The sequence below is a fragment of the Patella vulgata genome, chromosome 5 (genome assembly GCF_932274485.2).
Source record: "Patella vulgata chromosome 5, xgPatVulg1.2, whole genome shotgun sequence".
Taxonomy (NCBI): domain Eukaryota; kingdom Metazoa; phylum Mollusca; class Gastropoda; family Patellidae; genus Patella; species Patella vulgata.
In genome coordinates, this window is record NC_065883.2 from 73,671,900 (window position 1) to 73,697,678 (window position 25,779).

The window sequence follows — 25,779 nt, forward strand, 5'->3', positions numbered from 1 at the left end:
AAACTAGGTCATTTCGGGAATAACATATGGTTTAATTTTATTTCAATAATTCGCTTGCGCATAGGGGTCTTTAGCAGTGGGAGGAAATTCGAAACCACGCCAGTCGACTCAATGACAGACTTTATGATACAGCGCGCGCACGTTAACCATTCAGCCATCCAACCCATCTTTAAATTCATGCATATTTAGCATTGAATTAAAGATACTGAGGCTAATAAAATATTTTTGATGGTATCACTGTAATCCAGCTATCATTTAATATTGTGTATTTAGCACAAGCTTCTGTCACATTCATTCAATATCAAATCCTTGTTTAAAAAATTTGTAAATATCGTTTAAAATCACCAAAAATCATCTAACTTGTACTCAGTACTCAGGCCCGTAGCCAGCTTGCTAGCTTCGGAGGGGCAGTGAAGAGGGAGGGGGGGCAAAACATTTTTTCGGGGCCTGCTTGTACTTGTGTCCAGAAGTTGGCCTTATGAAATAGATCTAGCAGTAATTGTATTCCATAGACTTGTAACCTGTGTATTCCAGTTTAATTACTAAATCTTGGGGGTCACGGTGGCTAAGTGGGTAAGATGCTGGCTTCCTAACCTGGAGGTCAGGGCCCTTATTCACGAAAACTTAAACTAAGATACAATTGAAATTTTAAGAAATACTGCAATTCGATTGGCTGACCAGTAAAATCAATTTGCATATATCCAATGAAGTTTCAGTATTTCTTAAAATTTCGGTTGAAACTTAGTTTAAGTTTTCGTGAATAAGGGCCCGGGTGTTCAATCCCTGCATTAGCTGAGAAAGTTTATCCAGATTTTCCGACGTTGTTCCCACTTGTCAGTGATGCAGGACAGAGGGCCTGAGAAGAACAGCTGTCTAGTCGTTCGGATGGCACGAAAAACCAAGGTCCTGTGTACACATTGGCGTGCACAGGAAAGGTCCCTTGACAGTTGGAATTCGATATAAGAGTAAGTCATAGTGCTGCTGTCCGAGCAAAATTTCTCTCATAGCACACTGTATGGCGTATGCCCGTCTTCATTAGCCCAGTATACACTGTAGGAGCAGAACAGTAGGACGTTAAACCCCATTTCATTTTATTTCATTTCAATTACATGTACTAAAGATACATTATGTAAGATTTAGATAAAGAAATAGTTGGAAAGTAGATGATGTAAAATGAATAATTTGAAAATTTCATTCAAATTACTCTATTGCAAGCGAAGATATTAGCCTTTGAAGGTTTGGCAGACGTGTGCAGTAATTTCAACCACCATACTGGTTGATCGAAGCTAAGTCTCGGTCCTCTATATTTGATCGCTGAACCATTCTAATCTATTTAAAATCAGAGAAATCTGATGCCATCGAGAGTTGATTAAGGCCTGGATCAGTTGATTAATGTCTAATTAATACTTTAGAAAACATTTCAGGCTTAAAGAAAGACCTGCAACAGGCAGATTTAGCTCTTGCATAATGTATGATTAAATGCCATTGAGACAATTTATGCATCTTTAATTTTCAGATTCTATTGATATTGTTTACTATCCTCCGGAGATTGGCCTGGGATTATGGCAGATTAGCGCTGGTCAGTCGTGCTGAAGAGAAGTAAGTTGTGTTTGTTTAATTTCTGTTGTAACCTAAGATTTTTTATCACTATATTTGTCGTTTTCATATTAGAAGTAAATCTATGTTGATATCTATATTTAGCATTAGTAAGCCGGATCTCTTTGATATTTAATTTTTAATATTGATTTGTTCAATTTAACTAATATCCTAAAATAAACAGTGAAATGAGAGAGAAATGGGTTTAATGTCCGCTCGACATAAACTAGGTCAATTTTATTTCATTAATTTGATTGAACGTATGGGTCTTTAGCAGTAGGATGAAACAGGAGAACCCGGTAAACATGTTCGTCTGTCTTTGATTCAAGTGAGATACGTTTTTGAATCTCCTCTTGTACGTGGCAAGGAGTAGTGTCGTTTGTACAACCTTGTGTGTGGGTTTTTTCCAGGTCCTCCGGTTTCCTCCCACTACTAAAGACTCCTATGTGCAAGCAAATTATTGAATTAAAATTTGAACCATATGTTAGCCCCGAAATGACCTAGTTTGTATCGAGTGGACGTTAAACCCCATTTCTCTCTCTCTCTCTCTCTTTTCATTGAATGTCAACTGCCAGGTCTCTTTTGCCTCATCTGAAAAGATATATTTTGATTTGAAAGATTTATAGATTTTTGAAATATTGAAATGCACCAAAATTGCTCTAAAGTTGATCGTTTAAACTGAATGAATATTTTAATATCATTCGACTTGTAAATTAGCTTTCGGTGTGACCGCTATTTTACCCATAGATCAAAGAGATCCAGCTCTTCTATTCCTGTAATAATTTAATGTATATTTATCAATTCTCTTGCTTGATTAGAAAAATAAAAAAAAACGATTTATTTAAAAGTTGTTGTAATATGTTCTTTTATTTAATGAATATAAATATAGTGGATTATTTTAGTGCTTTTTTAAAAGATACATTAGTTAAGAGTTTAAAGATACATTCTGTAAGATTTAGATAAAGAGCTGACTATTTTCGCTATAATACCTCAAAAGTAGATAATTTAAAATGAAAATATTGAAAATTTCATTCAAATTCCTTCATTCTGAGCCAAGTTATCACTGTTTTGACAAGTTGTGTGCCTCGCTTTCCCATTTTTAAATTAAATTTTTAAATGTCGAACCGTTCTAATCTAATTAAAATCTTGAGTATCCGATGCCATCAAGAGTTGATTATGGTTTTGTTTTGTTAATAGATGTCTAATTAACAGTTTATGTAACATTTCAGGTCTAAAGAAAGACTAGCAATAGGTAGATTTAGCTCTTGCATAATGTATGTTTAAGAAAGAGTTGGCCATTCTAGCTATAATAATTCAACAATAGATGTTTAAAAAAAAAAAATATTGAAAATTTCAGTCAAATTACTTTATTCGGAACATAGTTGTCACTATTGGAAGTTTGGACTAGAAATAGGCATCAACTGTGTCCGCACCGTCTCTGAGAATTGCCCATCATTTGATTGACAGGCGATAACTCCACCCACATATTCTCGATTTTCAAGTTGATTTTGAACTTGTCATATAAATAAAGGTCTAATTAATAATTTCTATAACATCCGAAGCCTACAGAAAGACTAGCAATAGGCAGATTTAGCTCTTAACTAATGTATCTTTAAACATCAGCTTTTTTATTTTAATTTAAAACAACACGTCCACACATTTATTATTATTAAGCAGTTTAATTTAATTTTAATTGTTGAATTTTATTTTTATTTGCTTAATTTTTTATTTTTTATTTAATGATGTTGTTTTTCACAGTGCTCCTGTAACTGGGTCCGAGAATCAGTATAATGTGTAGGGCACCATCTTATATTTTTATTATTTTATACCACCATTGTCTTGTATATAGTATTCTTAGTTTTTAGCAATGTTTCTCAACTGTTGATTGTGGAAGCCACAGTGGCTAAGTGAGTAAGACGCTGGCTCGCTAGTCTGTGTGTCGCGGGTTCGCTTCAGGTGTTGGCCGAGAAAGTTCATCAGGATTTTCTAGGTTGTTTTCCCCTTGTCAGCGGTGCAGAAGAAGGCCTAACAGGGAGAACTGTCGGATAATATGAAAAAGGAGAACCTGTGTACATACTGGCGTGCACGTAAAAGATCCCTTGGCAGTTGGAATTCGATAATATAAGAATAGGCTGTAGCGCCGCTATTGAGGCAAAATTTCCCTAATAGCACACTGTCCTGGGTAGTCGACATACGGTCCGTCATTGAGTCAAGTGGCATGATTTTGATCCCAAGTAAATTTGATAAGAAGATTTAATTCCTCTCTTAAATCAAAAAATTATTAATTTTTTTTTAAGAATTGAAGAAATTTGATTATATATTTATTTTATTGTTTATTTCGTATAAGGGAGCTTGAATGGCAGAATAGTTAGCGCGCACACGCTGTATTATAAGGTCTTTCATTGAGTCAACTGGCATGGTTTCGATTCCCTTGATGTACGTGACAAGGAGTAGGGTCGCCTGTCGAACCTCCTTGGTTTTCTCCGGGTCCTCCGGTTTCCTTCCACTGCTAAAGACCCCTACACGCAAGCGAATTATTGAAATAAAATTGAACCATGTGTTAGTCCCGAAATGACCTAGTTTGTGTCAAGTGGACGTTAAACCCCATTTCTCTCTCTCTGTTTTTTATAAAAAAAATGTCAGTAAACATTAGTTATATTGTGTATAAGAAAAGTGTCAAGAGTTCAGAAACATTGTTTCAGCTGTAGTTGTCTTTTAACCTTAGTTGTTTGGGGTTTGTAGGGTGTCTCGTCTTCTTTCCTTATATATATATTATATTCTGTATATTGGTTTTGTTTCGTCTTTCCTTTCATGTATGCTTCCTGTATCCTATCCTTTCCTAAAAAAACCAGATGTGACGTCATCCATTGATGTTGATGTACCATTATTTCAAATAATGGTATGTGCAATGTGTCAAGCGTACATTATTTATACTAGTTGCAATATTGGACACAAGGAACAATTTCATAGTGTCAGTATTCTATGTTGTTTAATAATCTTGAGCCAGGCATTGCATAATATCTTGATATAACACTCAGACTGATGTCCTCGTGCTGTATCAATATATTAATTACTGTCTCGCTGTCAACCATTAAACCAGGTGAACTATTAATAAAATTGACACCTAATGCCTTGAATCTCAGTCCTCTATATCTGCCTTTGGTACAAGCTATTCTCATGGATTGTTTCTAGTAGAATCTACTGGTACTTGGTGAATTTTTAACCTTGTTTTTAGTCATTTTGTGACAGCAGATGTTACTTTTGAAGAAAATGACCCAATGTCAATGTATGTTTCATATCAAAGAACAGACTTGTAAGATTTTTGCATAGTTGGTTAACGGAGCCATGGTGGCTAAGTGAGTAAGACGTGCACGTAAAAGATCCCTTGGCAGTTGGAATTCGATATATGAGTAGGTTGTAGTGCCACTGCCCGGGCAATATTTCCCTCATAGGACACTGTATGGCATATGCCCGTCTTCATTAGCCAAGTCGGTGCAGAACTGTAAGTGTTAAACCCCATTTCTTTTCATATTGTATTGTATTCTTTATTAAATTTTGAATAAGCAATTTGAGTACATTTTACAATGGATTAAGCTATTGAAAATTTAATATGTTTTCCGAAAAATACAAATGATGCAGACACTTTAATAATAATTGTGTTTCTATGGAAACAAATTTGACTTAGTTTTTGGTATACAAGGGTGCAGAATATCGATGACTTGCGTCTTCGAGTTAATAATTTTATTTTATTCAAGAAACATGCATCGTATCTCACAGCCATTTATTTTTGTTCTAACTTCGTTATAAATGTATTCCTTACAGATTTGCCACTTAAAATAGAAATTTATTTTTTTCAAACTTAGTTGTGGGAAAATTAGCAACATGTAATTGTAAAATCAATTCTCATCTGAGGTAAATTACATGAAAACCTCTCCACGATACTTGGCTTAAGACACAGTAAGCTTAAAGCCAAATACAAATTCTATAAAAAGAAAATGTCCATTTGAATAAGTTTGGTATGACCCGACAGACAAGTTAAAGTCTTCATAAATTAGATAACTTTAAACAAATTTATCAAAAACTTTAAACATACATTATGCAAGAGCTAAATCTGCCAATTGCAGGTCTTTCTTTAGGCCTGAAATGTTATCTAAATTATTAATTAGACATTAATTAACTTATACAGGCCATAATCAACTCTCGATGGCATCACTAGCCTGCGATATTTATTGGATTAGAAACCGATCTGCTGCTGCTGATTAAATCAAAAAATGGATATAATCGAGACTATGTTTTTTATTGTACCAACTTTAGTAACGATGATCGAGGCTAGGTTCAAAATTCAAAAGCTAAATTCTCAGTTCAGAGTGGATCAATTTTCAGCAAATTCCCTTTACATTATCTAGTTTCTAACTATTATTGTCAGAACTGCCAGCTCTTTATCTAATCCCCTATAATGTATCTTCAAGTAATCCAGGTACAAGGCAAGACATTCAGATATTGCTAACCCTTGGGTATCTATCGGAAAAATCTGAAGCTTTTAGTTAGAAAATAAAGTAATCCACCAATTTTAATCTAGTCACCATATTGTGTAGTTACAACAAATGATGAATTTGATGTTTAAATATTCAATTCAGTTGAAATTGTTAATTCTTTGAATCCTTTTTGATGCATCTATAAGCAAGACGGTAATTCAGAGGACAGTGTACTATGTGCATGAATTATATGTAGCACAGCCACTGCATCAGATAGTATTCAATTATATAATTATATTTTGATGATATCATTATATTTTTGACATTTTTGACATTTAATTTGAGTTCAAACAGCCTAAAATATCTCCAAGAATTCTGCCAAGAGTAAATCGTGAGAAAACCTTGAATCCAAGGATAATTTGAAAGAGAACTGAGATCAATGGGTTTATTTTTTAAATGAATGGCAGTGAAAATATTCATCAAGAATCTTGGTGTTAATAACATTTTGAGATCCTCACAAATTCCAAGGCTTTTGCTAATAAGACTTCCTAGGCCTTGGACTTTATTCTGGACCTTAGGCGTTACTCTGGGCATTGGGCTTTATTCTGGACCTTGGGCTTTACTCTGGGCATTGGGCTTTATTCTGGTGTTGGTTACTGTATAATAGGTTTCATATCTTATCAATGATTATTTTATTCTAAAAGATGTAATCTGTTCAGCTTTCAATCTAAACGTTATAATATGTAAGTATGTATATAGTATAATATTTGGTAGTCAGGTACTTATCCAACCTACTTCACTCTTAGAAACTCTTGTTTCCTGTTGAAATATCATCAGTAAACCACCCTACTATAACTTCTTTTAGGCCAACTGTAATATCATCAATGTACCTTACTATAAATAAAATAAAACCAAGTACAAACAATCCAAACCATAAGACAGAATTCGAAGTCCTAAAAAACGTTATAGGCAAAATAGTGTATTCAAGCAAAATAGTGTAATCAGCAAATGGACTGCTCCTCGTGTACAAAATACACGAGAAACAGTGGTAACAGGACTATATAACTTCTGTTTCCTATTGAAATATCCTCATCAAAACTCCCTACTAGAAATATCAACGAACCCCTCTCGCCCCTCCCCCTCCCCCCACTATAGAAACTTCTCTTAGATCAATTGAAATATAATCAACGAACCCGACTACTAGAAACTACATTTAGGCCAACTGAAATATTATCAACAACAACCCCCCCCCCCCCCCCACTAGAAACTACATTTAGCATATCATTGACACTTTGGCACTTGGACCGTCTCAAAGCATCCAAAAGTGGTGGTTCTTAGACCGCCTACTAAACTGCCCATGAATAGCTGTATTTGGTGGCCCCGAAGAACTAATATACAGTCCTACGGTATGGAAACAGGATTGGTTGGCCCAATGGTTGTATCATAAGGTCTGTCATTGAGTGATCAACTGGCGTGGTTTTGATTCCCTGGTTGTACGTGACAAGGAGTAGGGTCGCCTGTCCAACCTTGTGGGTTTTCTCTGGGTCATCCGGTTTCCTCCCACTGCTAAAGACAGACCCCTACACGAAAGCAAATTAATGAAATAAAATTAAAACATATGTTAATCCCAAAATAACCTAGTTTGTGTCGAGTGGACGTTAAACCCCATTTCTCTCTCTCTCTCTCTCTCTCTGCCCACTGTGTACATTTAGCAGTAAATCCATCTGCAAACATTTCCTATCGTGATAGAACAATCTAATTTATCATGTAGATTAGTGTTTCATGGTATTTATAGATGGTGAAGGTTAAGGAAAGGAATATATTATTAATGAACTTTGTATATAATTGTAGCAAGGACCGGAAATCTTCCATTGTTCTGTTCGTTAAATAAGAAGATTATTTTCGCTCAAGTACATTAATTGGAGTCTTACCCATGCAATAACTAGACATTTTCATTACTACTGCACGTACGCTTGCTGGTTTATGCCAGTTTTAGTAGAGTGGGTTTTCTGTGCAGTAATAACAAGCATGTTGAGCAGGTGTCAGTGATACGAGTCATTTATGACACACTTCATTGGTTAACAGGTTTAACATCTCAGCCTGACGACATGAGTGGTGTTTTTATAGACAGTCAAACTTTATATATAATTGTGACATGGACAGGAAATTGTTTTTCCTCTAGGAGATTGGCTGGAGCTTAAATGTAATTGCACACTTTTGCTGGTTTAGACTAGTTTTAGTAGAAATCATATAGAGAAGTGGGGTGGGTTTTCTGTGCAATAACAACAAGCATGTTGAGCAGGTGTCAGTTAATGTTACAAGTCATTTATAGCATGGCTTCTTTCATTAACAGGTTTAACACCTCGGCCTACGGCCTCTGGTTAAACCTGTTAACTCATGAAAGCTGTGATATAAGAATGTACAACCTGTAGAAATCACCATTTGATTCTATTATACTCTTGTTTTGGGTTAACACTGAGAAGTTTCTTGTCGTCGGACTTCCCCATCATCAATTTTTTTTGTTATTTTCTTTGAACCTGTAAACTTTAAAGCCACCAGTTTAAAAAAAACTGCTGGTGGGCATAGAATTAGTTAATGCCAGAAAATACCAAATTACAGACTCTGATTTTAAATACTGGGCCTGAATTAAATATGAAAAATAGCAAGGTGAACCTAATTTTTTTGTAGTCAGAACAAGCTACATTACATAAAAGTATTTGTAGTTGATGTCTATTAAAGAGAATGGAAGGTTATTAACGCTATTTCCTGAAGCTGTTAAACACTTCTGGTGACCTAATTCTGTCTTTCATTTACCCCAGCAAAAAAAATGTCAGACTAACAAAATTTTGAAATAGCATCCCAATTACAGAAAATCTCTAAAAAATGTTACCAGATTAAGTGAATGAATGTGGTAACTAGGTGACTGGGTTGCTTGCCTAACTTGCTTGTGGAGGTTATGAAAAGTCTAAATTTTAGAATGAATAATCTTTTTATTTACTATTTTGGATATGGTGTACTAATTTTTTTTTATTATAAATTTCAAGTGTGAGGTAATTGCTTGCCTAATAACAATGAATGATGTTTAATTATACCCACCATCAGACCTGGGTAGCGTCCTTACTGTGCTCCTGTGACCATACGACAAATGTTCCCAAAAATTACAAACTTGAAAAAAGACACACTCGCACAGCTTTCCAGGTCAGATCGCAGAAATTTGGCGTACACTCCGTGACTCGGCGACCATTGAGACCACAGCACGATATCTGGCATTTCCGCCACGCCTTTGGTGATCTTGATGCGCTCTGGGACCATTTTCCGTCACTGTAGTAGTGCAATAAGGACGCCACCCCAGTCTGACTGGAGTATTAGAAATACTCTGTAATGATATTGGCATTTAATTCTGTTATGATATTTATGATGGTGTGTTGCTAAAACGTGAAACAGAGTGCGGAACAAAACAGAACTATTGAGAAAAACTCTTAATTGCTTTATACATTGTTTCTATAATTTGTCACAATATTGTGTGTTATGTTTCAGAGACAAGGTTATTTAGTCTATCAGTCACTGTATGGATTTACTGTAAACTCTTTATTTTAAAGACACAGTACAAGCTTATAGAATATTAATTAAGAACACAACATTGCACAGTAATAAACCCAGTAATGTATATCAATAAAATTGTACCTTGTGTTAATATGTTCAATTACTATCAAAGAAGATATTAATAACACATGGTATTCTATTTTATACTGGTACCAATAATACTATTGGTATAGACATTCTGTCTAATAACATTAGTATTGTGGATTTTGTTTGAAAATTGCTAAATCTTTTTGCTATAATTGTATTCTACAAAATGTAAAAGCGACAGTGAGACTGGTCGAGAGCAGTACAATGATGAAGTTCAGGCTTTCTATAGATTTAGGATAACATGTCCAGTTTGGCTTGGTTTTTCTCTAGTTTTAGTACAAAAAAGAAATTACCGTGCAGTCGTTGTTTTTTTACAATGTGCTTTCGGTTTGGTACAGTTTTCATTTAATTCTTTTCCATTTATTTTATATTAAATTGTTTCAATGGCATTTAGTAATTGAACTGGAATATACAGGTGACAATTCTATGGAATACAATTACTGCTTTTTACTGAGTGACGTTTCGACTAGGCTTCTCTAGTCATTATCAAGCAATGATAAAATATGAAAATATAACAAGACAATATATACATGTACACAAAAATACTTGGTTAATTTGACCAACCAGAGACACCTTTGTAATTACTTTCAGGCTTCACTGTGCCTGAACTGACCCCTCCCCCCATAAAAACAATCATTTAACTGATAAAGAGTGAAAGTAGAATTATTGTCCCTGTTGTTGTTTAATACAATGAACATAAAAACCTGTCTGTTGTAACACCTGCTTCATTCTAGATATTTCGCATAATTAGAATATTTAATCAATTTATATAAACATAGTTATCAGAGATAAACTGTCATTCATAATTTAAAAACATTTAGTAAACCTGACTTGGATAATTATGACTATATAGATCAAGACTCTCTGTAATCCAGGTATCATTTAATATTGTGTATTTAGCACTAATTTCTTTCACATTCATTTAATATCAAATCTTTGTTTAAAAATTTCATAAAAATCACCCAAAATCATCTAATTTGTACTTTTGTCCAGTTTAAAGCTGACTGATTAATTTTAATAATCTGACCACTGTTAAAAAATTAATCAGTATACACGAATAATTAATTTGGTTGTTTATTTTTGAACAGTGGTCAGGAAATTAAACACTTGTAAATTGGACACTCATTATCAAAATTTAACAGTCAGCTTTAACTGGACACAATGATTTTAACAGTGATCGAGAAATTAAACGCTTGTAAATTAGACACTTATTATCAAAATTGAATGGTCAGCTTTAAACTGGACACAAGTGAAGGGCCCCTCGCTTCCATTTCAGGGAGGAGGAGGGGGTATCCAATCGGAATAAGTGAAGGGGCTGGCACTTCCATTTCAGGCGTGGGGCTGGGGCTGGCGCTTCCATTTCAGGCAGGGGGTTGGGGCATCCAATCAGGGGTTGTAATTAAAATTAAAGTTTTTAGAAATCCGAAAATAAAAATTTGCCCCCCCCCTCTCTCTCTTTCTCTCTCTTTCTCTCTCTCTCTCTCTCTTTCATGTTTCAGCAATAAAATGGGTTATTTTTGGTATATTTATAGGTGGACATCTTTATTTTATGGAGATAATGATAAAAGAAACCTTCATGGATCTCAAGAATCCTTTGACACGTCATTACATAAACAAGATAAGAACTTGTTGTCATGGATACCAGCATTTTACCGAGTAAGGTGAGTAACGAAGCAAATAAAATCAAGTGGAATATCGTGTGTGGACATTTGACTCATTTACTTCATCACCTGGATAACGTTGTGTAAATTATTCATTTGCATACGATATCCAAAGATAGAGATGACGGCAAGTTTCTAATTCTGTTTGGCCGTGCTACACCTGTCTTGTTAGTCACCAGATAAAGTAAGTGAAGAGCGAATGAGACATATGATATCCAAGGACAGTAAGATAGTGATGGAAGACAAGTGTCTATCCCGGGAATGATGGACGTATCTTGTTAAGTCACTAGATATCCTAAGTTAATGGAACATTTAATTTAATGTGGGGTGGGGGAGATTGAATGGCTGAATGGTTAGAGCGTGTATGCTGCATCATAAGGTCCTTCATAGAGCCAACTGGCTTGGTTTCAATTCCCCGGTTGTACGTCCAAACCTTGTGGGTTTTCGCCGGGTCCTCCGGTTTCCTCCTACTGCTAAAGACCCCTAAGCACAAGCGAATTATTGAAATAAAATTGAACCATGTGTTAGTCCCAAAATGACCTAGTTTTTGTCGAGTGGACATTAAAACCCATTTCTCTCTTTCTCTCTCCCTCTCGTTTCCTCCTGCTACTCCAAGCTAATTGTGGATAAAACTGAACCATATGTTAGTCCTGAAATGTCCTGATTGGTGTTTTTTTGTCTTTTTTTTCCTAGGGATTCTGATATTCTACATAAATGTGGTCGTGATGCTATACAGTATTTATCATTCCAGAGATATTTAATTATATACGTAGCTATTATATGTGTTCTATCTATCTGTGTTATACTACCAGTCAATTTCCAAGGAGATGTCTGTAAGTACCCACACCTCATTAATTTTTATTTTCTTTTATATGTAGCCAATAAATATAGATAACAAAATATCTATAGTTTTCTCAAAATGATGAAATATCTTAAATACCCATGTCTGATTTATTTTCTGTTTTCTTGTATGTGTAACCATTGCAATCTGTTACACTTTTGGGGTCTTTAAGTCAGGTTCTTGATGACAACACTGGTCTAAATTTCATATAATACTTTTATTCCTCTTTAACCATATCATGTACAAAACTTAAGACTCGGTAATTAGCTTGTGTTGAGGGAGCCGTGGTCCTAGTTTGGCTTGACACCCTTGGGTGCCAACTCCCAACTAACTTACAGGGCCGCTCTTTGGTCTTAATTCAGACGCTCCCACCTTGACTCAATAACCTCAGTTAGATTTCTGCTTATGATGCCTTTCTAGACAAAGAACAACGGAAGAGATTATGCAGTTGGCTATTTATTGCATCATAACTCAGGCCAGGGGTAGTAACTAATGACTTCTACAGGGCCGTTGACCTTGTCAGACCAGTGCCAGTGTCGACCATCTGTGGGTCATAATCTGATACGGTGTTAAGTGACATGTTCCCGAATAATGTCAATTGTGTAACAAATCCCTGCATTAGCTCCCAATTCAGCAAAGAATTAAGTTCAAAGTAACCCCTGTGTGTCTTCAAACCTTTAAGCACCCAAGCTCAATCTTATATAAAAAGTCTTGTCGAGCCCTCTACTACCAACAGAAATCTCTGTTCTCAGGATTATTTTCTAAAATCTTCAACTATTAACTTACAAATTTGTTGGCAGCTTGTTTCACTCAAGCTGCATAGATTGAATAAATTTCAATTTATCATAACTTTAAATAAAAACTGTACGGAATTGAAAACATTTTTGGACTAGTTTAAGTAAGTGCATTAGCATATGCATTAGCTAGAAGAACGTAGCTAAAAACGTTGAGATATACTGATGTGCTTGTTTTTAGCTACCATTGGGTGCCTTTAGTTTCACGTGGCAAAGTTGATTTTATACTGTTAGAACTAATTACACTATATACGCTGCCCAATCTACTGAAACAACAGTCATCTATCAGCAAATATTGACAATAAAGTAAATCAAGCGTTATTTTTTTTATCAAAATTGATACGGACATTCATAATTACGGTATATTACTCCTGTGCAACTCGGATCAAGTTAGTAGTACTTTGATTGGCTATTGTACATGTTGCCGCCCCTTTATGTGCTAAAGATGTCAAATTTAAAATGTCCAAGAAAGCAATCTATTATCACTTTGATTTAAAAAAAAGGGGATTTGTACCCTTGTCAGGTGGGATTTTCTGCTTAATTATCCCGCGCCGAACGAAGTTAGGGAGGGATATTGAAACGGGGTCCGTCCGTCCGTCCGATTTCGTTTCCGGAGCATATCTCATAAACCGTTCAAGATATCTTTATGAAACTTTGCACACAAATCAACCTATTACAGTAGTTGTGCCTTTTGCTATTTAGGAATTTCTGGGATTTATATTTTTTGGGTTTCCATGGAAAACAAATTTGACTTAGTTTTTGGTGTACAATTTTATTTCCGGAGCATATCTCATAAACCGTTCAAGATATCTTTCTGAAACTTTGCACTCACATCAACCTATTACAGTAGTTGTGCCATTTGCTATTTAGGAATTTCTGGGATTTATATTTTTTTGTGTTTCCATGGAAACAAATTTGACTTAGTTTTTGGTGTATAATTTTGTTTCCGGAGCATATCTCATAAACCGTTCAAGATATCTTTTTGAAACTTTGTACAGACATCTACTCATTACAGTAGTTGTGCCTTTTGCTATTTAGGAATTTCTGGGATTGATATTTTTTTGTGTTTCCATGGAAACAAATTTGACTTAGTTTTTGGTGTACAATTTTGTTTCCGGAGCATATCTCATAAACCGTTCAAGATATCTTCTTGGCACTTATTTTGAATTTCTCAGATTTGATAATTTTATGTGTTTCCATGGAAACACATTTGACTGTTCAAGATACCTTTAAAATAATTTTACCCATTATTTTATTTTCTGAAATCCAGCCTTCCGTCCTGATTTTGTTTCTAGAGCATATTTTATTATCTGTTCGAGAAATCTTTTTGAAACTTATTATAGTATTTTATTTTCTGATGTATAAGTTTATTGTTTAACATACAGCAGCTGATTGAGGTAGGCAAAGGTTGTCGTGCAAACCTTACAGGGAGTAGCGACCCTGCCTTGCCGAGCTACTGTGACCAGAGTATGAAATTCTGTGAATTGATATTCCATGTGTCGGAATTTGAGATTTGTCTAAAGAATTAGGCGTGCAACTGATGGTGCAACCCCAACATGCTGAACTACTGTGCTCAGAATATATAAATATTCTTACTAGTTGAAACTTTGAACACACATCATCCTATTACAGTAGTTGTGCCTTTTGCTAATTAGAAATTTGTCGGATTTAATAATTTTTGTGTTGCCATGGAAAAAAATTATCTGTTGAATGATTTTTACTACACATTTGAATTATTTTTTGGTATATAATTATTATTCTGGAGCATATCCCAGAAACTGTTCAAGATACCTTTATAACACTTTTACATTCATCAACCTATTATTTTATTTTTTGATGACCTTCCTTCTGTCCCGATTTCATGTGTAGAGCATATTTCATTATCTGTTCAGAGAAATCTTTTTAAAACTTTATACAAACATCAAACTATTAAAGTATTTTATTTTCTGATGTATAAGCTTAATGCTTAACATACAGCAGCTGATTGAGGTAGGCAAAGGTTGTTGTGCAATCCTTACAGGGAGTAGGGACTGTGCCGAGCTACTATGATCAGAATATGAATCTTCTGACTAGTCCCATTGATATTCCAAGAAGTTGTTTTTCCTTATGCCTTCAAAACAAGTTCAAGGGCGCGGGATGGTGATGACTAGTCATCTTGTTGTAATTGTATGCAGTAGAAATATTATAAGTAACAATAATCAATCATTGTTTTGATGAAAAAATTGTTGAATTTGCTTATTTGAAGCCAGATGTGATTAGTGTTAAATTGGAGGTTTGCCAGTTGAAACTATATAGCACCATCTCTTATCTCGAAACCATGGAGGGTTGAGAGATGAGGTTTCTTATCTGCATATCGTCGGTGAAGTGTCAAAAGGGTGTATCTCGGGAAATTAGTCAAATACACTTTTTTGCATTTTAAAATCTCCCAATTAATATGCACATTTCTGTCTAAGCTGTGTATCTCTATGCCGATTAGAACTGTTCTGGGTATTATGTGTCCAAATGTTGTATCTTGATTTGTGGAAATTTTGAAATGCAAAAGGTTCTATGTCTTAATATTTAGAAATTCTTAGATACACCCTTTTGACACTTTACTGACTATATGCATTAGTTTAGAATTCTGGTCTTTAAAATTGCAAAACCAAATTTGTTAACACATGATGAAGTGTTTAGAAGAAAGCTCTGACATATACCCGGTCCCTAGGGACAAGATATTGGGTGATAGCCAGGCAGTTTGCAGAAATATTATCTTGAACAAATTGTCTAACACCCACTCTCTTGCACTGGTAATGAAATTGCATATGTTATGACCAAAGGGAGCAGTTTATCGTGAAGTTATTCATTGAATATTGTGCTTGCGATTGTTGATGGATAAAGTTTCATCTTAAACTGAATTGTATCGTGGGACTATTGATCAGACCATCAAACGGTACAAAACATGCCTGTAATTATTCCATATATTGGCCATATTAACTGATAAAGGCACCAGGGACTATATAAGGCTACACCAATTTAAATAATTGAAGAGTCAAGGGGAAGAAAGATCTAAGTCACATTTTTGTCTTTTCAAAAGAGTTGTCTAGTCTTTTGAATGGGATGAAAAACCGAGGTAAAAGATCCCTTGGCAGTTGGAATTTAGTATAAGAGTAGACCGTAGTGCCGCTGTTTGGGCAAAATTTCCCTCATATATGACGTATGCCCATCTTCATTAGCCCAGTCGAAGTAGAGCAGTAGGATGTTAAACCCTATGGCGTATGCCTATATTCATAAGACCATCTGGAGCAGAACAGTAGGGCCTTAAACCCGATTTCATTTCATTTATTAATAAGAGAGAGAGAAATGGGGTTTAACGTCCACTCAACACAAACTAGGTCATTTCGGGACTAACATATGGTTTAATTTTATTTCAATAATTCGCTTGCGCATAGGGGTCTTTAGCAGTGGGAGGAAACCGGAGGACCCGGAGAAAACCCACGAGGTTGGACAGGCGACCCTACTCCTTGTCACGTACAACCGGGGATTCGAAACCACACCAGTCGACTCAATGACAGACTTTATGAAACAGCGCGCGCACGCTAACCATTCAGCCATCCAACCCCCCTTTATTAATAAGAATTAAATTGATAAGGCCTTAGTATTGATTATCTTCACAGGTCTCTATGTAGAGAGTAATTATAGACAACAAACAGGGAACCTGTGATGTATGACTTAATTCCGATGATTAACAAACAATCCTGACAATAGATACGATTAAAACTAATTAATAATCAATGATTATATAATGTATATATAGATGTTATTTATAGATTAATAATGGTTATAAGGGGAATAAGTCTATGCAATCCAGACTGATTTGTTGCCGTTAAACAGGGTTACTCCTACTAATTGTTGAATATGTATATTAAACATGCATTATGCAAGAGCTAAATCTGCCTATTGCAGGTCTTTCTTTAGGCCTGAAATGTTTTCTAAAGTATTAATTAGACATTAATTAACTGATCCAGGCCTTAATCAACTCTCGATGGCATCAGATTTCTCCGATATTAAATAGATACTTTGATTTAATCAAATATGGAGGAACGAGACTTAGCTTCGATCAACCAGTACGGTGGTTGAAATTATTGCACACGTCTGTCAAACCTTCAAAGGCTAATATCTTCGCTTGCAATAGAGTAATTTGAATGAAATTTTCAAATTATTCATTTTACATCATCTAGTTTCGAACTATTATAGCAAGAATGGCTAGCTCTTTATCTAAATCTTACATAATGTATCTTTAATTTATAAATTCTAACAGTTTATCAATCCGATGAAAACACAGATCCTATTTCTGGGGGTGGATGTCCAAATGTGGGTTGCATCATAAGGTCTGTCATTAAGTCAACTGGCGTGGTTTTGATTCCCCGGTTGTACGTGATAAGGGTTAGGGTCGTCTGTCCAACCTCATTGGTTTCCTTTGGGTCATCCAGTTTCCTCCCACTGCTAAAGACCCCTATATGCAAGCAAATTATTTAAATAAAATTGAACTATGTGTTAGTCCCAAAATGACCTAGTTTGTGTTGAGTGGACATTAAACTCTCTCTGTCTCTCTCTCTCTCTCTCTCTCTCTCTCTCTCTCTTGTCAAATTCCTTCATTGATGCGCATGAAGTGTCATGGTGTCGACCCCACATAGTTTTTATGTTCCTAATACAGTGTAGTGCCAAATCTTTCTCTCCATGGTTGTGTTTATAAATGTATAACAATATGGCAGCTAGCTGTGTCCAGACCAACTTTCTGTAGAGTTCATGGATCACCCTAACAGTGTAGGGCCAAATCTCTCTCTCTCTCTCTCTCTCTCTCTCTCTCCATGGTTGTTGTTTATAAATGAATAACAATATGGCAGCTTTTAACCAATATTCACGCTTTGTAACGTTATTTATCCATAATGATCTTAATCAATATTTATTTTTATTCTAGTGGGAAACGCTACAGAGTTCAGTCATACAACTATTGGCAATGTACCAACCAAGTAGGTCATTTATCATTATAATATCAATAATTATGAATTAATTCATCCAGAACTATGTAGTTAATTTGAAAGAATAATGTAACAATATTTCATGAAAGTCGTTTGATTGTAATGTAATTAATGTCAAACTTATAACTTCATACCCCTCTTGTCAGTGTATAGGATGGAGGGCCTGGAAAGTGATAAAGTAGCCGATGTCTTGTGTACAGTTGGAATTCGATATAAGAGTAAGCCGTAGTGCTTCTATCCAGGCAAAATGTCCCTCATAGCACACTTTATGGCGTATTCCCGTCTTCATTAGCCCAGTTTGGAGCAGAACAGTAGGGTGTTAAACCCCATTACATTTCATTTATTATGCAGATCAAAGATGTACTGCCATTTGTTTTTTATGATGCTCACATCCCTAATACTTGTGGATTGAACGGTAGGATATCCTGCTTTACCACTCATACAGTCCGGTGCACAGAAGCAAATTATTGAAATCTATATAGTCTAGTGGACATTACCCCCCCCCCCCATTTGTCAATACTAAACAGGTTGTGGAACATCAAATCATATTTTATGAATCGGGATCCGACCATGACATCATAGCAGCCATTGAATTCTGTAAATCGATGCACATTTGTCCAAAGAACCAGCATGCTCAGCTTCATTTCGATCATACTGGAATTGGCGGAGCCCCTAGAACAAAAAAATCAACCAGTTCTTGTTACTACGACAATATTTTATGTATGGTTTAATGGTGGAGAGCAAGACATTAAGTAATAATATTGATAATGCACAGGAACGTTAGCCGGAGTTTTGTTTCAATATATTACGGAATGTCCTAAGCTCGAGACCATTAAACAACTTAAAATCCAGATACTCCGCACATATTTTTCAATGAAATATATCACTTGAGTCCAATTTTTCATCTAGTATAAATAATAAACGATTGACACATTGCCTGTACATTATTTGAAATAACGATACAACATCAAAGGATGATGTCACATCTGTATTTTAAAACAATATAATTTTGATTGTATATTTTCAGTTCACCTCTACAATGGGTACATGCTGTGTTTTCTGTTATTTACCTGTATTTTAAAACAATATAATTTTGATTGTATATTTTCAGTTCACCTCTACAATGGGTACATGCCGTGTTTTCCGTTATTTACCTGTTAATTGTCGTTTTTATTGTTCGTCATTTTCACGTTAATTTAGAGTTTGAAGAGGATGAACAAGTAAGTGAAATAAATTATTTTTCATTTCTTAATGACCACCAGAGTTATGGCTCTTGATAGTTGTCATCCTATTGACTTTAAATTTAGACACACTGTTTAACCCATTTTTGACAATAGCGAAACAACTCGCACCAAGTGACTCACGGTAGCGAATCAACTCGCGGACCCATCATTCTTGGCAACGGCATTAGCGAACAAAAGCGCCAGATCAATCAACAGATTTCTATTGTGTTTATTTCATAAATTAATGGTAATTGAGTAATAAAAATAAACCACCCAATGGCAAGGAATGTTATATTCGCCAATTATTGAATAAAAAACATACCTTTCAACAAAGGATCTTCCAGTATTTACGTAATAGGTCAGAGATGAAAATTCACACCGTGTCAATGACTTTGGCAGTATTCCAATATTTTCACGTTGTCAATTACGGCTAATAATTTTATTATATAAAGAGTGAAATGGAATCAGATTTTTTATGATTTACTGCCGTTATGATGCGAAGAATACGGATACTCGAGCCGAGATCCAGCTTGTCGCCGCCATCTTGGATACGGTACGCTTTCAAACAGACGATAACACAAAACTTACGGCTAATAATTCTAAATTGGAAAACTAAATTGAATCAAAACTTTTGGGATTTAATACAAGCTACATAGAGATTGTCGAAGATTTCAACTATATATTTTTATTTTTGACGCAATAAAGCAAAGAAGACGACCATATATCCAAAGAAAGGCAGAAATGTTGAAATGCCGATAGCGATGAAGTGACCGTCACTTGGGGTGATATTTCTTTTTAAAAGTTATATTTACATTTACTTTGAACACTGCTGCCACCGTGAGGGACTATATTTGTGTTCTATTTTTAAAAAAAAATTATTAGGGGATACTTGTTCACGTTATTTTACCATTATGACAGAAAAGTCATAATTTTAGTGGAACTGACTTTTCAATGTTATTTATAGTAATATAATTTCTACTTTGTAAAATTGAATTTTATATCATTGGAAAGAAACGACAATCTGTACATTTTTGTAACAGAGTATTTCTATGTATAGAAAATATATTTTTAGTTATTTGCAATTTTGTAGAGGGTATTAGGGTTAACAATAATCCACTAGCTAATCTTTTAATTGGATCAGGGTCAAATGGGTTAAGAGCATGGATTGTCTACGATTTCTGATAATTTGATTGAACAGCTAAATTCATGATAGTAAATGTTTTATATACCAAACATTAGCATGTGGCAGAATTTGAAGACTGAAACATACATTATGCAAAAGCAAAATCTGCCTATTGCAGGTCTTTCTTTAGGCCTGAAATGTTATTTAAATTATTAATTAGGCATTGATTAACTTATCCAGACCATAATCAACTCTCAATGTCATCGCTAGCCTGCAATATTTACAGGATTAGGATCCGATTTGCTACTCAACTTTCATTCATGATTTAATCATGAAATGGATAATCGAGACAATGTTTTTTTATTGTACCGACTTTAGTAATGATGATTGAGTAGATCAATTTGACTGAAATTTTCAGCAAATTCCCTTTACATTATCTAGTTTTTAACTATTATAGTGAGAACTGCCAACTCTTTATCTAATCTCCCATTATATATCTTTAATTATATTTTTATTATGAAATTTATTCTTATATTTCATCAGGTATCAAGAACATTATTCATCTCTAATATACCTAAAAATAGATGCTTCCAGAACCAACTTAAAGAACACTTCCAGTAAGATATTTATATATTCCTATTAAAGCTAAATAATCTCTATTACATATGGGTACGGGACAATTCGTCCCCTGACAACTTGTTCCCGGACTATTCGTCCCCAGACAATTTGTCCCCGGATAATTAGTCCGCAAATTATGATCAACAGATAATTCTAAAGAAATTGTCACATGGAAAACAAGTCACATTTGAAAATGAACAATCTGTATTTTTGTCAGTCTTTTAAAATATGCTGGGGGTGCGGGGCATGGCTGTTGGGTAGTCGAGTGATTCAACATGTGCGCTTTAGATCATAAGATATGTCATTGAGGCTTGGTTTTGATCCCTAAAAATTTGTTGCAAAAAAGATTGAGTTGCCTATCTAGCCTAGACCCCTACACACAAGCGAATTATTGGAATAAAATTGTATGATATGTTAGTCCTGAATGACCTAGTTCATGTCTAGTGGATGTTAAACCCCATGTCTATCTAATATTGTGGCGTGGTTTCGAATCCCTGGTTGTATGTGGGTCGTCTGTCCAACCTCGTGGGTTTTCTCCGGATCCTCCGTTTTCCTCCCCCGCAAGCGAGTTATTGAAATAAAAAATTAAAACCATATGTTAGTCCCGAAATGACCTAGTTTGTGTCGAGTGGATGTTAAACCCCATTTCTCTCTCTCTGGAGGTCTGCCATCTGGATTTAAAGTGAAAAGAATGGACCACTCTAATGTGGGCACTACAATGTCACTTTTTTGGTGTATCTCTGATATCCTACCTTGTGATTCCTGCAATATCAAGAGTTGTTGACTGAACATAAATAAGTAAAGGAGCTACAATGTCAAAGCCGGAAAAACTGGACACTCATTTCAAGTAAAGGCTTCTTGTATTGTGGCACTGCAATGTCACAGCCTGAAAAACGGACACTGATATTGTGGCACTACAATGTCAGCCTGAAAAACTGACACTGATATTGTGGCACTACAATGTCATAGCCTGAAAAATGGACACTGATATTGTGGCACTACAATGTCATAGCCTGAAAAATGGACACTGATATTGTGGTACTACAATGCCAGGACTGAAAATCCTGCTGTTCAGGTAAAAACTAGAATATGAATCGATACATTTATAAAAAATTTACTGATGAAGTGAGTGAGCTGATGTAAAATTATTATTTTTTTATATTACAGTGAAGCTTACCCTGAAGTATCTGTTGATGATATACAATTTGCCTATAATATAACTAAACTTGTTCAGTTGGACAAAAAAAGGTGAGTACGGTTTTAAAATATCTCTCTCTCTCTCTCTCTCTCTCTCTCATTTCACAAGGGAGCCATGGTGACTGGTAGAAAATGGTGCTTACTCACTAACCAGGAAGTCGTAGTTGAATCCACATTATTTTCCAGTCCAGATTTACGGTGGTGCAGGACAAAAGGCCTGGCAAGAAAAAACGTCAGTTGAGATCATGTGTATTCCATTCAAAGCATGTTAATAATCCCCTGGCAGTTGGAATTCGATATAAGAGTACGTCGTAGCGCCACTGTCCAGGCAAAATTTCCCACACAGCACACTGTATGACATTTACCCGTTTCATTAGCCCAGTTTGTGCAGAACAGTAGGATGTTAAACCTCATTTCATTTCTTTTTATCCAGAGAAAGAGCAGCAGAGGCTAAACTTCATTCTACTAATGAACTATCAACAAGTGGTACTAGACCGTTAATGAGACCCTACCCATGTGGTCATCTATGTGGTTGTGATTGCTGTGGTTGTAAACAGGTTAGTGGAACTGCTTTGGGTTTTATCATTTTCGGTGATTCAGTGCGAAGGCGCTGGCTCGCTAACCTGGATGTAGAAGGTTTGATCCAGAAGTTGGCTGTGAATATTTTCTTGATTTTCCCGCATAGTTTCCCCTTATCAGTGGTGTAGGGCGAGGGCCTGGCAAAGACCAGTGTCGAGTCGTTAGGATGGGACAAAAATCCCACTGCTATATTGTTGTTCGCAAACATATCAAATCTGATTGAATTCAAACTGGGAGATTATTTAGTGTTGGTATTTTTTATACGCCCACATTTTCATGTGGATGTATTTTGCTGTCGCCCCTGTTTGTCCGTCCGTCCACAATTTAGCTTGTGGACACTATAGAGGTCACAATTTGATCCGAATTTGATGAAACTTGAAATATGTCTTTATAACCCAAAGATCTTGGTTCCTTTCGATATTCGCACATATATCGGATTGTAACTTCCTGAATTATGTCCCTTGATTGTTCGAAAAATTACTTTTTTTGTTTATCTTGTTCTCTATCCATCTATTGCAAAATGTGGGCGTATCCTGCCTGGCAGCCGCTGGTTAAATTAAATTGTAAATAACCAATCTGGGTACATATATTAGTGTGGATTAAGCCGTGAGAAATTTAATATTTTATTGGGAAATGCAAATTGTACAATGGGACTTTAAGTGAGGAATATTCAAATAGCCTCTGTTCATCCCATAAACCAATATGATTAAAATACAGATCTATATTTTGTTTCGTTTTTTTTTATACTTTCAATGTTATACTACATAAAGATCTGACTGGTTGTAGTGATAGGTCGCTTCAGAGGTCATATGAGCGGCTTTTGACCCTATGATGTCAGACATTCGATTAACTAATCAGCATTGATGTTACTAGTGGATTTCCTACAGTTCTGTGTAAAACACGTCTAAAGCCCGCCGTAACAGACCGTTTCATTGGCTAATCCCTCACACCATTCAGAATACGTCAACGATAACAACTCATCCAGATCTTAGTGTAGCTAAGACAAGTAAAACAAAATTTTGAACAATAAAAACGAAACGAAATAGGATCTGTGTTTTAATCAGATTGCTCATAAACCATTCAAGATATCTTTATGAAACTTTATACAAACATCGACCTGTTATAATAGTTTTGCCATCGGGTAATACGGACCTTTCGCATCGGTACGAAAACCTCATCGATTTGTGTGTACTTGTGACGTCAATCAGTAATGAGTGTTTGGCCAGTGAAAAACGTTACGCGTATGGAGCTGGATTTAAGTTGGTATGCAAACGAATATATTTCTTGTCTCATATATTGAATTTTCCACCATTTTTCGAGCCTTTGTGTATATTGTTGATTTTGTAGAGTTTGTAGAATGTGCTCAAAAGCAATATTCTGCTTGATTTGTTGTACACTTGATTGAAAACTTTGATTTGACATAGAAGTTCATGGAGTGGAAATTAACGCCATCTAGCTATTATCGTACGTCGGATCGCGAAACTGTGTGTTAGACAATACGAAAACGTAAACGAAGCTATGTTCGTTTTCGTACTGATGCGAAAGATCCCTAATAAGAAATTTCTCAGATTTAATCAATCTTGTGTTTCCGTAGTATACAAGGGTACAGGATATTGATGACTGAATATTCTTGTTGATTATGTTATAGGTTGATGCTATGGATTATTATACAGAGAAAGAAGAAAGATTAACTAAACAATGTGAAAAAGAGAAAGTAAATGCCTATCAAGATCCTATTGGCATTGCTTTCGTCACTTTTCAGTCAGAAGGGATGGCCGAAAAGTAAGTTTTTATTATTTGCTATCCCATGTCGTACCGAAGAAATGGGCGTTTTAGATTGTTCTGGGTTTGTAAAGCGCTACAGAGCAGTCAAACTTACGGAATGTTCACCGTTATAGAAAATTATTATTATTTTATTTTTAGGGTTCGAACTGACTTCCAAAGTAATGTTCAGCGCTATAGAAAATTATTGTTGTTTTATTTTCAGGGTTCGAACTGACTTCCGAGCTAACTGTAAGGGTACACACAATCCTCAAACTTCTGGAAAGTATTTAGAATTGGCTGTTCAAGACTGGGAAGTGAAGTTTGCTCCAGCACCAGATAATGTATACTGGTGAGTTTTAAAATCTATAAGTTTAATAAATCAACATTCCAACAAAACAGATATAAAATAATGATCATCGGTGAAAACCAAAGGAATGATAGTTCTCCATAAAATCTCTTGGGTCAGGTCCGTCAGTCCTGGCGTTCTAACGTCCACTTCCACCAGGAGTGATATCGTATCAAGGTTGGGTCAGAGGCAAAATCTGTAATTCTACGACAATAAAGCCATATTGTTAACAATCACAAATTTTGTTAAAGCGGGGGGACACACTAGCCGAATGATTCGGCTGAATCAATCGGTGTCGAAATTCGCCTTGTGTGTCCACTGTCATTCGGACAAATTTCTATTCGGTCTAATGATTCTACCGAATCAAACATGTTTGATATATTCGACGGAATTATATTCGCCTGGTGTGTCCGCTTTGTCAAAGCATTCGTCCGATTGTAGAATTCATTAGCCAATCACCACTCATTATCCACTCATATTGAAAAGTCATGTGATTGTTTGAAGACATGGATGCCGCCATGTTCAATCATGTGACATGATTCGCCTGGTGTGTCCACCCATTTGGCCGAATAATATTTGGTGCCGATTGATTTAGCTAATGTGTCCACCGCTTTACAATCAAGCAATGTGTATTCCAGTTAGATAATGACCAGAGAAGCCTAGTCGAAATGTTGCTCAGTAATAATCAGTAATTGTATTCCATAGAAATTATGACCTGTATATACAGATCAATTACTAAATGCCATTGAAACAATTTATGGTAGTGTTGAAGGAACTTTATAAATTTTGAGAATCAGATCCTTTCAGCAGTGTTTATGGACTTGTTGTATTGTATTGGAGAATCTGGCGACACC

At 35.5% G+C, this 25,779-nt stretch overlaps 1 protein-coding gene across 1 annotated transcript in view; it reads left to right on the plus strand.

Annotated features, from left to right (window-relative positions):
- LOC126822347 (calcium permeable stress-gated cation channel 1) overlaps window positions 1-24,814 on the plus strand; it is a 47,721-nt gene extending 22,907 nt beyond the window's left edge. The window contains exons 3-13 of the mRNA XM_056101065.1: window positions 1,517-1,599; window positions 3,355-3,390; window positions 11,294-11,422; window positions 12,116-12,255; window positions 18,015-18,066; window positions 19,187-19,295; window positions 20,965-21,038; window positions 22,207-22,287; window positions 22,670-22,793; window positions 24,464-24,597; window positions 24,739-24,814. Of these exons, the coding sequence (XP_055957040.1) occupies window positions 1,517-1,599; window positions 3,355-3,390; window positions 11,294-11,422; window positions 12,116-12,255; window positions 18,015-18,066; window positions 19,187-19,295; window positions 20,965-21,038; window positions 22,207-22,287; window positions 22,670-22,793; window positions 24,464-24,597; window positions 24,739-24,814 (1,038 nt within the window). The remainder of the gene's footprint in view (window positions 1-1,516; window positions 1,600-3,354; window positions 3,391-11,293; window positions 11,423-12,115; window positions 12,256-18,014; window positions 18,067-19,186; window positions 19,296-20,964; window positions 21,039-22,206; window positions 22,288-22,669; window positions 22,794-24,463; window positions 24,598-24,738) is intronic.
- Window positions 24,815-25,779: the final 965 nt, after the last annotated feature.